A 15,565-nucleotide genomic window follows, 5' to 3' on the forward strand; every position below is an offset into this window, starting at 1 on the left:
CTGAGCAAGCTTGAGCCAATGCTCTGTACTCAGCTTCGGTGCTTGACCGTGCCACTGCTTTTTGTTTTCTCGAGCTCCAGTTGACTAAGTTACCTCCAAAGTATACACAAAAGCCGGTTGTAGATTTTCTGTCATCTAGAGAGCTTGCCTAGTCTGAGTCGCAGAAGCTTTCGATTGTCAGATTGTTGGCTTTGGTGAACATGATTCTTTCGCCTACAGTTGCAGCTATGTATCTTAGTATCCGTTTGCAGGCCATCCAATGATTTTGGGTTGGTGCTTGTAAGAATTGACTTAATTTATTGACTGCATAGGCAATATTAGGCCGACTGAGTGTCAAGTATTGTAAGGCACCAATTGTGCTTCTGTATTGGGTTATATCATCAAATGGATCACTGTCATTAAGGAAAATTTTGTTGTTTTGAGTCATTGGCGTGGGACAAGGCTGTGCTCCAAGCATATTGGTGCGTTTAAGAAGATCAAGGGAGTACTTGGTTTGTGACAGATGAATGCCATCGTGCCCCCTAGCTGTCTCAAAATCGAGGAAGTATGTGACAAGGCCAAGCTTTTTGAGCGCAAATAGTTGTTGGAGCTGAGAGATAATATGAAGAACTTGCTGAGAATTGTTGCCCGTGAGGAGGATGTCATCAACGTATACCAAGACATATAGAAGAGCATCACCATTGATGTAGTAAAATAGTGAAGTGTTGGATACAGAGTGTTTGAAACCAAGGTCAAGCATAGATGTGCGCAGGCGATCGAACCAGGCTCGAGGAGCCTGTTTTAGGCCGTATAAGGCACGGTTAAGCTTTGCAAACGGCATCTGGAAAGGCAGGATTAACGTAACCAGCTGGCTGAGACATAAAGACTTCTTCATCAAGGGTTCCATTGAGAAATGCATTGTCAATGTCAATTTGTTGGACATCCCAGTCATATGTGACAACAAGAGATAAAATGACTCGGATGGTGGTTGGCTTGACAACGGGACTGAAGCTTTCGCAGAAGTCAATGCCGAGCTACTGCTAGAATCCCTTGGCAACGAGACGCGCTTTATGGCGCTGCACATACCCATCAGAGTTGAATTTGAGACAAAAAATCCATTTATGGTCAACAATGTGCATATGGGGCTGTCGAGGAACTAAGTGCCAAGTTTGATTACGCAGGAGGGCGTGAATTTCATCATCCATGGCAGCTTTCCAATGAGGATGGGAGAGTGCTTCATTGACAGTGGCGGGAGGGGAGAAATTCAGTGCAGGAAGTGAGGAGTCTTTTAGTAAGGAAGCTAGGAATGTTTTGGGCTTGTAGATGCCAGATTTGGAGCGTGTTTGCATAGGGTGAGAGGATGAATTTGGTAGAGCAAGAGATGGTAAGGGAGGGACAGGTGGAAGGGGAACAACAAGTGGTATTTCTGGGAAGGGGCTTACTGTATTCGGACTTTCATGCTGATCACGGGAATGAGCTGAATGCGAAGGTGACATGAGAGGAGATGCGTCGAGGTGTGGGCAGCAAGTAGATGCATCAGCTACAGTGGTTGATTCATCATCATCACCATAAGTAGAGACAAAAGGAAGCCAGTGGTTGAATTGAAATGAAGACGATTGTGGATTTGAGACATGGGACGCATTGGAACCAAAACCAGAAGAGAATGGGAATTCAAGTTCATTGAAGGATACACTATGTGCAATATAGACTCTACCACTTGGGTGTAAACATTTATAGCCTTTGTGATTGGGACTGTAGCTTAGAAAGACACATTTGACAGACCTGAAATCAAGTTTATGGTTGCTGTATGGACGGAGATGAGGAAAGCATGCACAACCGAAAACTTTTAAAAATTTCAGATTGGGAGTGACTTGAAATAATTGTTCAATTGGAGACTTATGAGATAAGGTAGGTGTGGAAAGATGATTTATGAGAAAGGTGGCAGTACTAAACGCATCCCACCAGAATTTTAGAGGTATGGATGCTTGGACAAGAAGAGTGAGTCCCATTTCAATGATATGTCTATGTTTCCTTTCTGATTTGCCATTTTGAGGGTGAGTGTGAGGACAGGGATGTCTAAAATGAATGCCCAGACTTTTAAGAAAAGCATCTAAGCTCCTATATTCACCTCCCCAATCTGATTGCAATGTTTTGATTTTGGTATCAAACTTTCTTTCAACAAATTGTTGGAATTGGACAAAAGTGTTTTTGACATCTGATTTGAGTTTTAAGGGAAAAATCCATGTAAAGTTACTGTAATCTTCTATGAAATGTACATAGTATCTATAGCCTCTTTGGAAAGTATTGGGGAGGGACCCCATACATCAGAGTGTATTAATTCAAGAGGAGATTGTGTGACTGTATGAGAGGTGCTGTAACTTTTATGTTTGGATTTACCTATATGACAAGCATTGCAGAAAGTTGGTTTATGTTTGAAGGAAACTTTTTCATTTAAAAGCATGTGTTTCATTACATTAATATTAGGATGGCCAAGACGCATATGCCATACATTAATATCGAAATTGAAAGCAGATTCAGCAAACAAAGATAGAGCTGGACTGGAATTTAAAGACATACTCGATTGGACTGGACTAGACATGGACTCAATATGACTGGCAGCAGTGATGCACTTAGAGGAAAGAAAACAGCTGGAATTTGAAACTGAAAATGATGATGATGAATCAAGTTGCAACTGGTACAATCCATTGCTAAGCACTCCTCAAAGCAGCTCCTTCTTCGTAGTTAGATCCTTCACAAGACAATGATTAGCATAAAATTCAACAAATACAGAATTATCTCTGGTTAACTGTGAAATAGATAGCAAGTTTTTGGTGATTTGTGGTACACAGAGAATGTTCTTTAGTAGCAGAGAAGTAGTAAAGTTTGCATTTGTTATTTTGCTTGAGCCAATATGAGTGACAGATAGAGGAAAGTCGTTGCCAATAAGAAGATGAGAGGTACCTTTCGGTTTTGATTTTTGCTGCAGGTTAGAGGCATTTGCAGTCACATGATTTGTAGCCCCACTATCGATGTACCAAGCATGGTCACTGTTGTTGCTGCATGTAGAAGAGACGAATGCTTACTGTTCAGTTGCAATGGCTTGATTGGTATTCTGATTGGTGTTGGTGTTGAAGGAAGAGGTAGGTGTCAAAAAGTTTATGTCAAACCGATGGTAACATTTGGAGGCAAGATGACCAGTTCGATTGCACAATTGACAGATTGGCCGATTGTTGATGTTGAATCTTCCTCCTCTGCCTCGGCCACGACCACGATAGTTGGTACCTCTGTCGTGCGCCTGTATTTGGTTATTGGAACTCCTAATATTTAGATTTCTGCGCATCTGAGTAGCAAGATTGGCAGCAGGCATTGAGAAGTCACCCGAGGTGAGAGTGTTTTGCTATTCAAGGCGCATTTCCTGGCTTTGAAGTATGTATTGCACCTCCTGCAAAGTGACTTGGTCATGTCGTGAGGTAAGGTTGATAACAACAGCTTCATATTCATGACTTAAGCCTCCTAAAATGTATAGGATCAAGTCATCATCAGATATTATTTGACCTGCTGCAGATAATCCTTCAGCAATACTTTTCATTTTCAACATATAATCATGTATAGACAAACTTCCCTTTTTGAGTGACTGAAGCTGAAATCTCAGTTGCAAGATGAGAGCCTTTGAGCTTGTTGTAAACAGCAGCTCCAGGGTATTCCATAGTTCAGCAGACGTATGGCATCGGACAACATGTCCAAACATGGACTCGGAAATTGAGTTGAGCAACCAACTGAGTATGGCCTGATCTGTTCTTCTCCATAAAGCAAAACCAAGATTGACTTGACGAGTTTCACCAGGAAAGGTGCCGCCGATGGTATTATCCACAAACTGAGGAGGGCATATTTTGGTGCCAAGAATGTAGCCATGTAGATCATGTGCACGCAAGGCTGGAAGGACCTGAGACTTCCAGTATGCATAGTTGGCTCTGTCGAGCTTGATAGTCAGAGGAGAAAGACTTTGAAAAGGTGATGGAATATTTGGAGATGGAGGAAGAACGGTGGCAATGAGAGGACTCTCAGGGGCATTGTCTTGATTAGTGGCAGAAGAGGTGTTGTCATCGATTTGAGAGGCCATTTATGGTAGGATCTGAATCTGGCTCTGATACCAAATTGATAAATGTAAAAAGGCAGAAAATGGTAATTAACTGTATTGTATTTTCTGTATATTGCTCAACATTCATTTCAGTGATAAGGACTTGCCTTGAATATATATATATACACAAAAGGAATGTAATACAGTAATCCTATTGGCTGAGTCATAACAAAAAAATATTCCCTTTGGGACCATTGTGGTACGATCGATATTGCTCTGATTGTGGAGTGGTAACAGCTGAAAATGTGGAATGGTAATGCAGTGTACTAGCTGCCAATAGCTGGCAGAATATTCCTTATTCTTCATTTATTCTGGATTCAAATCTTTCATTCTAACAGGCTTCAGCTCACAGGTGCTCTGTGGTGCAGGTAACGGCAAGGAGAAAGTCAACCGACCATGAGTATGGAAAGCGTGATGCGACGCGTACATGTCTGGTCTGCCTGGCTGCCACGGCCAGGGGTATTTTTGGAAGTTGTTTGTAAAGAATCATATTTTTTCGTTTAGTCGACTTTAAATATATTTTGAGTTGTAACTATATATAAACAGTATTTTGGGATCCAAAATGTTAATTGTCTTATGAATTTTAGTAAATGGAATTATTTTCAAAGTTTATGTCTCTGTTTATGATTTAATTACACATTTACCTTAAAACCTCGATTAGCGAGTTAAATGCACGTTTTAAACTCACCTAGTAACGACTCTAAGGAGATAGGGCGTTACAGAGAAGGATATGTTAGGACGAGTGATGCTCCATTATTGAAAAGCTATAAAAATATTACAACAGTTTGAACCATCAACAAGGGAAGTGCCATCATGAACCAGACACCATTGGATTAGTCACATCATTAGGGAGTCAAACATAGAAGCCTTGGTTAATAAATTAGTAATATACTTTGTTTGGCATATATGTAAATTAGAAGGAGAATGTTGAATCTCATGACCAAGAAAGTAATGAATCGAACCAAGATCTTTGACAGAAAAGTGAGCTTGCAATAAGTAATTAGAGCACTAATATCATGCTGAGATTTTCAATTGATGAGCATGTCGTCGACATACAAAAGAACAATGAAAATATAGTACGTCTTATGAGAAACGAACATAAAGTTGCCTTCTTGAAACCTAAGAGAAATCAAGGCAGTGATAAGTTGTAATTTATGTTTGTTGTAAGGTCAATGAAACAGGAAACGAGCATACCCAAAGACTTAAAGAAACTCATAGTTTAGTGGTTTGTAATATAGGAGTTAATAAAGGGTGTTGTGTTGTAAGAGGGGAGATGGTAATCTATTGATGAGATATACAGCAGTTGAAAAGGCAAATGACCAATATGACAAAGGGAAATGGGAATGTGCTAGAAGAGAAATCCATGTTTCGACAATAAATCGATTTTTATGTTCGACATTACTGAAAGCACGGGTTCGCTACTCCACACAAATAATCCATATGTATTAATTATTGGAAAGGTGAAACAACTCTAGAGTTTGAAAAAGTAAACAATATATGACTTAAAAGTGACTAGGTGAAAGATTACAAGCATCAAGAACTTGATTAACAATAGAGATAGATTGATCTCCTAATAAGCAAAGGTGCCAAATGGCTGGATCATGAGTACGAGCAAGGAAGACATGAGAAGAGGAGTGACTAGAACTCGATGGTAGAGAATTAAAGGAAGATAGTCGGACATGATAAAGGCCATTTCAAGTAGACCCTGTAGAAGAAGTTGATGGGTGTTTTGACGTTTAACATATGCAGTGAGTAGGAAAGAATTCAACATATGCACAAATATCATTGCATAATTGAGTGATACTAATCAGATTAAATAAAGGGAAAATAAAAAGTATTGAGTGACACTATCGCAAGAGTTGAGGTCAGATATAAAGTGATGGGTGGCAGCGTTGTCCATGAACCAAGTAAACTAGTCTTGCAATGAAGAAGAAATACTACTAGATTGAGATGTAGAAGGATTACGAAAAATCTTAAGCAGTACGTAGTAACATAAGTGTTATTGTTAGGATTTGGATTAGGAAGATACTGGAGATTTTGTCGCTATGTGGCTAGGTTGGCAACATTTTTGGCTTTGATATTGGTGCCATAGAGTTTGTGGAGGAAGGTTTGGAATCCAGGGATTGAAATTGGATCGACCGGGAAGACCATGCTGGTTGTTTAGAGGGCAAAAAATGTTTGGGGAAGAAGTTAGGAAATATGGGGAAATAGGACTAGGAGGAAAAAATGGGGCAATGATTGGTTTTATCAAGATTTGCTGAAGGATTGACAATTTGATTATAAGTTGTTTGTCTTTCAAGACTAAAATCATTACTAAGGAAGAGGCTATGAGAGTCTTCTTGAGATGGCTTGTCTGAGCAAGTAAGAATCGAAGTGGCAAACTTATGGTAGTCATAATCTAGACCATCAAAAAAGTAGGTAAGGAGGTACATATTATCAAGACTAGCTCTCCAATTGCTATTAGATTATGATAAACAAAACAAAAATTACAAAAGTTTGAGGATTGAGAGACCTTTTTTTTAAAATGTGTTGCAAGGAAGTGCAGAGCTCAATCACTTGAGTCATTGTTCAAGCAATGAAGATTTGCTCAAGTGCTTCCCAAATTTTCTTGGCGCTAATGTAGCAAATTATTTGGGTGAGCATGGATTCAAACAAGGATGCATAAATCCAACTCATAAAAAGGCGATTGAAACGGTGCTAAGAGATGTAGTCTAGGTTCGATGGGATTGAGTGAGCATCAAAGAATCGCGGTGAACAAAGGGAGGGAACCATTAAGATAGCTATCCAGGTTGTGAGCTGCCACTACATTCATGAGTTGTTTCCAAATCAAAAATCGGTGTCATCAAGTTTGATAGAAAGGGTTGGTTAACATAGAGGAGAGGAAAAATTAGGGGATATTTAGAGTGTATTGGAGTATGATGTCCCACATGAAACAAGTGTAAGAATATTAAGTCATTTATAAGAACATAGATAACTCCACTAATCACCAATTGGTTCTTAGATGGAACCCCACAATTCTTGTCATGATATCAAGAGTCGTATCCCTAGCATACATTCGATACACACTGATCCAAATACTGAGTCAAACTATACATTTTTATCTTAAAAAAAAAGTAATCTGCATGGGATCTGAATAGTGCAACAAGACATTCGAGATTCAAATAGTAAGCTAATCCGCATAGAGCAAGAAGACAATTAAGATCCAAAAACAATAAGCAAGCTAAGAAATGGCTACTTGTGATCCAGTGATTCAAGATTGGTGAGCAAAAAATAACAATCATCTTGAGGGGAGGGGGGATATTGGAGTATGGTATCCCACATGGAACTAGTATAAGAATATTGTACCATTTATAAGAGCATGAGAAACTCTACTAATCACCGATTAATTGGTTTTTAGATTGAACTTCAATTCTTTATCAGAGTAAAGGGAGTTTTTGGAAGTGAAGCAAGAACAATAGTGATGAAGGCGGAATTAGAAGAAGTAGGGTGGACTTTGGCTCTGATGCCATGATAACCGATGAATTGTGACTTGGAGAATATAGAGGAAGACGAAGAATCTGTACAAATGTGTGAGCATTTGTATAAAGGAACTGTATGTGTACAAAGTGTCTTCAGCCTATTGAAAGAAGAAATAACTAACCAAAGAAAGTAATTTACAACTTAAATAACTATTGCAAGGTCTTCAATTCCACCAATCATTGTTCTATATTGACACACTTTATTCTTTTTTTATATTTTCTAATTAAGAAAAGATATTCTATTACAAACATTAGAAAAATATAATACATATATATAAACAAAAAAAACCCTCACCTTATAAACTATGATTAGCTCATATCATACTCGTAGTTGTTTATAGATATATATTGATTTTTTTTCGATCTACTATAAACAAATATTTAGATATATTGAAAGATAAGAATTGACATACCAACTTGAATGGCTCTCTTAAGCAACTCAAAGAAATTGGCACACACTTGATAGTTTTTAGGATAGCAGTTGGTTTTTTCGTTGGGTGGTCCACCTCTCTTCTTATCATCGTAATGTTCTATTTTCAGCTCTTCCACCAATATGCCTTCCAAATTATTAATTTACAAAAAAAAAACAATATAAGCAACCAATTAGGGCACATCCCAACTATGTAAATATATATAAATGGCTTTTTTTTTAGCAAAATGGTTTATTTTTCTAAAGTTATTTTGCACTGTAGTTTAGTTTTGATAATTTATTGTAAAATAACTTCTGATAATAATTTAGACAATAAATCAAAAAATTTAGATAATTAATCGAATTTTTAGACAGAGATTATTTTGTAAAATATTATCAAAAGTATACTTACAATTATAAATGAATTTGTCCCATCGTCCAAAGGTATGGCTACTTTTGAAAGCAGAAGACTTTGTGGCCAGAGTTTGTAGTGGCAGAAATCCTTTCTCATCCCTATAATTTATAAGATCCTTGTATAGGTCTATTATGTGAAGCGCCAAATCTGCGGACAATTACATTATACACGTACATATATATACATTGATATATATATAATCCCAACTCCCAAAAAAAATTAATTAATAATATACATGCATGAATAAGTAAATGATTATAAACAAAATAAGACTCTAATCTAAGAGAATAGCTTTATTTTACTACTACAATATATAGATAACGGTGGGATTAAAAACCGACGTCCGAACATATATCTATTAAACACAAAAATGTAAAATGTGTTTAATAAGATATGTGTCCAAAAAAACACTATTATTTAAAAATTATATATATATATAAAAGTTATACATCTTATAAACTAATTAATATATATTCTTTTGATAATTGGTATTTTGAAAAAATTATTTAAATTTAAAAAGAAATTTAGATATTTATTATTATAGCTCACCGAAGTACTCCCCCATAATGGCACAGTGCAAAATATTCTCCCCATCATTCCTTCGACAATAAGTATATGCCTGCTCGCTAAACTTGTCCTTCCAGAAGCGGCGGCAGTAGTAATCGAGGCAAAGGAAAGCCTCTTTTTGGCCGTAGAGAACAGCCCAAAAGAGTGGCGTCTCGCCCTTGTTGTTTTGGACTCCGATGAGTGAATTGTCCGCATCCAAAATACATTGGCACATTCGAACACTGCCCATTGACACCGCGAAATGGAGAGGAGTGCAGCCCTGCTCGTTTTTTATTCCTAGCACGTCTTCCGTGTTCTTCTCCCTAATATGATTTACAAGAAGTTCGACAACGTCTTCTTTATAGTCTGATATGGCCAAGTGCAACGCCGTGTGGCCTGAATTGGTAACCTTTGCTCCGTGAGCCTTCGGTTTGGCATTATATAGTTCCACAACTTTGTCCCATTCTCCTTTCATGATGTAGTTGAAGAGCTCTTTTCCATAACTTTGTCTCATTTCATGATTTTTATTACGATCTATGTTAGAAGAAGAAGGAGAAGGAGGCTGAGAAGAGATTGAATCCATTTTTTTTTCAGATCGATATTTCAGTATTCCTTATTGTCTTTCTATTATATATATGTAGCAGTTTAATAATATGACAATTGTTTTGCTTTTAAAAAAAAAAAATGTAATCATTTCGTCAAACAAACTAAAATTATAAAGTAAAATAAATATGAGTGTAAATCTTACACTTCAATTTTATATTAGAATCCCCATAAAAGTAAAGTACGAATATTAATATTTATATATAAAAGAAAGTCACTCTCTTTTCTTTTTTAAGGACAATATCTCACTTTTTTGCCCAGTAAGCTTTAGTTTGGAGCTTACTATTTACTAATCTTAAAATAGAGCGCATTCAATCATAATCGTAGTTGTGGAACTATATAATGCTGAACCAATGGCAATTCGTGTATCACACCACGTGAATGCAGGGTGGTAATTCATGTAAACGTGTCAGATTCGTGTCAACAGGATTATGACACGACACGATTAAGGTAAACACGAACACGACACGATTATTAAACATGTCGAAAATACGAACACGAATACGACACGATTATTAAACGTGTCAAAAACTCAAACTCAAACACGAACACGACACGATTATTAAACGTGTCGTGTTCGTGTTTTCCTTAATCATGTCATGTCGTAATCCAAATTGCTAGCCCTACGTGAAAGTGGTACATTGTTGTTAGTTTATTACAATATCAGAATATTATACAATTTAATTTCATAATTAGTATTAAGTATTACATCATGTGGATGATGATGAGAGATTTTATAATAAACATATATATGATTATGAGCTAATGAATTTTTCAAAAAACACCTGCGTTGTCTAACTAAATATAACATTTTTGTACATACTATTTCGCTTTTAATTAATTATATATAAACTAATAAATAGTTTGGTGTTTTATTGTATATATAGTGCATGAAGAATGGATCGAGTTCTAATCAAGTTCAGGCATTAATGGTATACTCTTCTATACCTACACTACTACAATATATATTTTTTACTTTTTGGGGTCGTTTGGTATGCAGGAATCTGGATACGAGAATAAGAATCTAAACACTTTCCCATGTTTGGTTATAGGTTTGAGTTTTTCTAACCTGGGATTCTGTATTCCATGAATTTTAACTTTTCCTGATTCTAGGTTCAAGTGAAACTCATATGACAAGTGGTTTTCAGATACCTAAGAATGTGAAACACTTCAAAATTATTATTATTAATTTTTTTTTAAATCTTAAACCAATAATTTTTTAGTTAATAACTTATTTTATTTTTGAAGCTTATAATATAAAAACAAATATACATACCAAACTATAAAATGATAAATAATATTTATTTATTTAAAGAAATTGATTTGTAAAGCCTTTATATCATTACTTTAGTTTAAAATAACAAATGAAATATTATTAAAAATAAAATAAGGGTATTTTTATAATTTTAAAAATTATACTTGATTCTAGTATTCAATAGATGTATTTTTTTAATTTTGTTAAAAAATATTTCATGAGTAAGATTGTTTATAAATTATTTTGATGAAATATATTATTATATTAATTTTATGAAAATATGAAAACTTAACAGATTCATGTGCACAACCAAATACAGAAAGTGATATCCACATGAATCATAAATAAGATTACAGTGCACAACCAAATATAATAATGTAAGTTTCCAGACTATCAGATTATCCTCTTTAACTTTCTCAGTAATATGAAAAATGTGAACTCCTCATACCAAACGGCCCATTTATGTCTACCGCTATTATGTCGCATATGCCTACAACCTATGATGATTTTGAGCATTAATTTATTAGAAATAGGTTAAATTTTTTTTTGTAAGACTTCATTTACATGTCTTATCAAATACGTACTATATTAATTATAGTATCACTGCTACAATTATTTTCATTTAAATTTTTAAATAATAATAATAAATTGTTTAAATGAAATAAAACATGAAACAATATTCTAACAAACCTAACATACGTTGATGATTGCTTTTATATTATTATTATTATTATATATGTTTATTAGCTATCTATATATGTATATTTTTTTATTATTGTATTTAAGTAATAATAAAAAATAAAATTTGTATTATATATACCACGTTATAAAATTTATGAAGTAAAAGAAAGAAATCAATAATTGGTTTAAAATTAAAGTAATAATAAAAATTGCATTTCATTTCTTAACTTTTGATTGTTTTAACATTTACCTTTTATTTGTTTAATTTCGATTAAAATGTACAACAACTATGAAATTCTTTTATATACTTTTACTTTGGATGATGTCCTCTCTTGTTATTAAAAAAATATATAAATAGTTTACGTTATTATGATTATTATTATGCCAAATCTCACTTAGTACATGTACAAATATCTCATTATATATATAGGAAACGACTACAACGCATTTCTTATTTTGCAACACCGGTGCATCATTTTCTATTTTCGGCACCTGGATAGATATAATCCCAAATTTTTTTATATGACAGTATACAATTGTATGTATTTAGAATATCCTACAAATTTTCAAGAAATTCTGAATAGTTTACCAAACCGAAAACAAAGTACAAACTGTCAAATTTTACACGCGTACACAAAAAACAGGCACGCGTGCAACAGACAGTTTAGACTCTGTTTCGATACCATAATATATTCAGAATTTCTTGAAAATTTGTAGGATGTTCTAGATAGCTATAATGTACACCATCATATAAAAAAATTTAGGATTATAACTATTTCAGGTGCCGAAATAGAAAAAGGATGTTCCAGTGTTGCAAAAAAAAAAGATGCGTTGTAGTCACTCCATATATATATATATATATGAAAATACCATTTTATTTTAGGAAAGTTTACAATTATATACCTAGAATTCAAAATATTTACAAAAATACACTCAATCAAATCATTTACACAAATACCGATACCACGTTAGTACCATATACTGAAATTTGGCATTTGTGTAAATAAAATTAGGTAGGTATTTTTGTAAAAAAAAATACTTTTGTAGTTTTTTTGTAGTTGTGGGATGTAATTTTTCCTTTTTTTTTTTATGCATGAATGAGATCTGTCCCCAAATAAAACTACATGTCCCCAATATATACTTTTAAACTACATTTGATTCTTTCCCATTACACAAAAGGAGTAATATATAACTAAAATTTACAAATTCGATCTTAATTAAAGTCTCGTTACATATATAACTTTCGTATAATCCGAGCATAATATGCTAGTAAGTAACAGTTAAAGTCATCAAAATGATAATAATTAATGCCAGAGATTACTGATCGATTGAGCACAGAATAATATTTTTCTAGGACTAGATTATTGAAAATTAACATGTGAAATGAAATGCCTTCATGGCACTTGTTTTCATCTCTTTTGTGATTCACATTGGAATCAAACAGGCTTCAATAAAGAACAAAAAAAAGAAAAAAAAAGAAGAAAGAATATATAAATTAGGGTGGGCATATTTTCTTTTTCTTTTTTCAGATAAAATTGAGAAATGAAGAAAAATTGGATCAATCACTGTCATTTTTGTATAGGCAATGAACTGTTTAGCCTTTAACTTTTTTAAAGGGTGGTACTTAAACTTTAACACCTATATATATAGATATATTTATATATAAAAAATAAGAATAATCATGTGTGTCATGCCGTGTAACCAATAAAAAGGAAAAGAAAAAAAATACTTAAATTGTTATATTATTTATTTTGTAAAATAATATAATGTTGATTAAATGAGTGTGATAAATAAAATAGGTGTAACAAAACATTATTTTGTCAATTTGTAACATACAAAAGGGAAATTACAAATTTAGTTACTGATTTGTAACTCCTAAAATATCACCATAATCAATATGTAAATGGAGTTACATATTCTTGATTTGATTTTCATGTACTATAAAGTCGTATAGTTGTTAGATATGTTATTTTGACAGTCAACAAGTGTTTGGATGCTACAAAATTGCATAAGAGAAGAGTTGGGACGTTTTGGCAGATTGTAACCAAAGCTGTTACTTAGGGTTACAAAGCAATAACCTGACAGATTTGGTTTTGAAGCATCTTTTTTATTCTTTGAACGTTGTAACTCCCCAACTTACTCCCAAATCATCCCTTTAATTTCATAAACATCCAATTTATCATTGATAACAGCCAAGAAGGTTGGTAGAATTTGAAAATCAAATGATGATCCAGAACTCTATAAATAGAGACCATTTGGTCACTTGTGAATATAATTTTTTCCATCCATTTTAGCACTTGGCTGGAAAATACAAGGCTTGATAATTTCATAGACCTATTTCCTAAACTTGAGAGTCTCTTAGTACTAAGAGAATAAGGGAAATAAATTTTTTGACAAAAGTTTTGAACCTTGTTCAAGTCTAGTCACTATTAAAAACCTGGGGATTAGCGTTAGTTACAGACCGACGCTTCTGCCAATTGCGTCAGTTTTCGAATCGACGTTGTTGCTGGCGACGCAATTGCCTTGGTCAGAAGCATCGGTCTATAACCGACGCTATTGCCACAGTAGCGTCGGTCTATAACCGACGCTATTGCCACAGTAGCGTCGGTTTGTAACCGACGCGTCTGAGGCGCATATACATCGATTACAAACCGACGATTTGTGTTGCGTCCCTACAGAACCGACGCTTCTGTGTTTAAAAAATTGTGTTATAATAGTTTCTGCCATTTACCACCTGCAGCAAAATAGAAGCAGAAAGGTAGAAACACGTATATACACATATCGATATATAGTATATATTTATATGAAGCTATATATACAATGATCGAGATATATGATTCAAAAAATAATATGAAAGGATCGATAGGGAAATCAATAACTAAATTAATTTACCATTGTTTAAGAGACAAAAAAATAAGTTAGCACTAGTTCCACTGGATCACTGAGATGAGGTAGAATTGATTGACCATTCAACGCACGCACCTACAGTTGAACAACAAAAATAAATTATCAGCATGTTTATAGTAAATATGTAAAACGAACATAAATTAATATAAATTAACAAACAAATCAAAGTATACCATACTTAATTGTCAATCCATAACCCTTCACCATCGATTCAGGAACAAATGTTATCGTCCTCAACGGTCGAATCTATAGGTGGTGGAGTGATTTCAAAAGTTTCACCATCAAGATGAAGATCATCGCCACTAGAATTATTCATGTCATTATCTTTTGGTGGGGTTAATAGGACAATTGACCATCGAGCATCTAGTGGATCACTCATATAAAATACTTGAGTAGCTTGTGATGCCATTATAAACCTATCAGACTTGTGCTCTAATCGATTTAAGTCAACTAGTTTGAAACCTAATTGGTCATCCTTAACCCCGTTATCACTCTTTACCCAATCACAAAGAAAGAGATGGATTCGAAAATGGACATAATCTACTTCCCAATTTTTTTTTATTACACCATAGAATGCCATATCACATTCGATGGGATTTTTTCTTTTGAACTAGAAATTTGGAAAGTCCTAGCAACAACTATGACCCCACTATTTTGTGTCTTTCTACTTAAATCAAGATCAATCGTGTTAAAGTGAGTATTATTTATATAGTACAACTGATACTTAATTACACGCAATAAAGGAAATCGTGATATCCATTTCAGTGATTCAGACATTTGGTTGGTGCTCATACTCAATTCAAGTATAACCTAAAACAAAAAATCATTAATGTTAAAAGAATTCATGTAATAAAATCAACAAAGCAAGCATACAAGCAAACAAACATAATACCTGTTTTTCTAACCAAGTACTAAAATTACGATAATCTTCATCTTGTACCCATTTTTGGCTCTTCGACTTAGTTGGATAAGTGGTCTTGATCCATTTGAAATGTTCTCTTCAAAATACAAATGAACAACTTATTCCAAATCAAAAGTATGAAAAAAAATACAAATAACTTCATAAATCTCAAAATACAAATCAAATACTTAGTCGATGTATGGTTGAACCTCA

At 34.1% G+C, this 15,565-nt stretch overlaps 1 protein-coding gene across 1 annotated transcript in view; it reads right to left on the reverse strand.

The window, feature by feature from the left end:
• LOC133824861 (uncharacterized) overlaps positions 1-9,612 on the reverse strand; it is a 30,032-nt gene extending 20,420 nt beyond the window's left edge. The window contains exons 1-3 of the mRNA XM_062257867.1: positions 9,009-9,612; positions 8,457-8,606; positions 8,049-8,192 (exon numbers count right to left, since the gene is read on the reverse strand). Coding sequence (XP_062113851.1) covers positions 8,049-8,192; positions 8,457-8,606; positions 9,009-9,588 — 874 coding nt within the window. The 5' untranslated portion in view covers positions 9,589-9,612. The remainder of the gene's footprint in view (positions 1-8,048; positions 8,193-8,456; positions 8,607-9,008) is intronic.
• Positions 9,613-15,565: the final 5,953 nt, after the last annotated feature.

Source organism: Humulus lupulus, chromosome 3 (assembly GCF_963169125.1).
Source record: "Humulus lupulus chromosome 3, drHumLupu1.1, whole genome shotgun sequence".
In the NCBI taxonomy this organism is placed as follows: domain Eukaryota; kingdom Viridiplantae; phylum Streptophyta; class Magnoliopsida; order Rosales; family Cannabaceae; genus Humulus; species Humulus lupulus.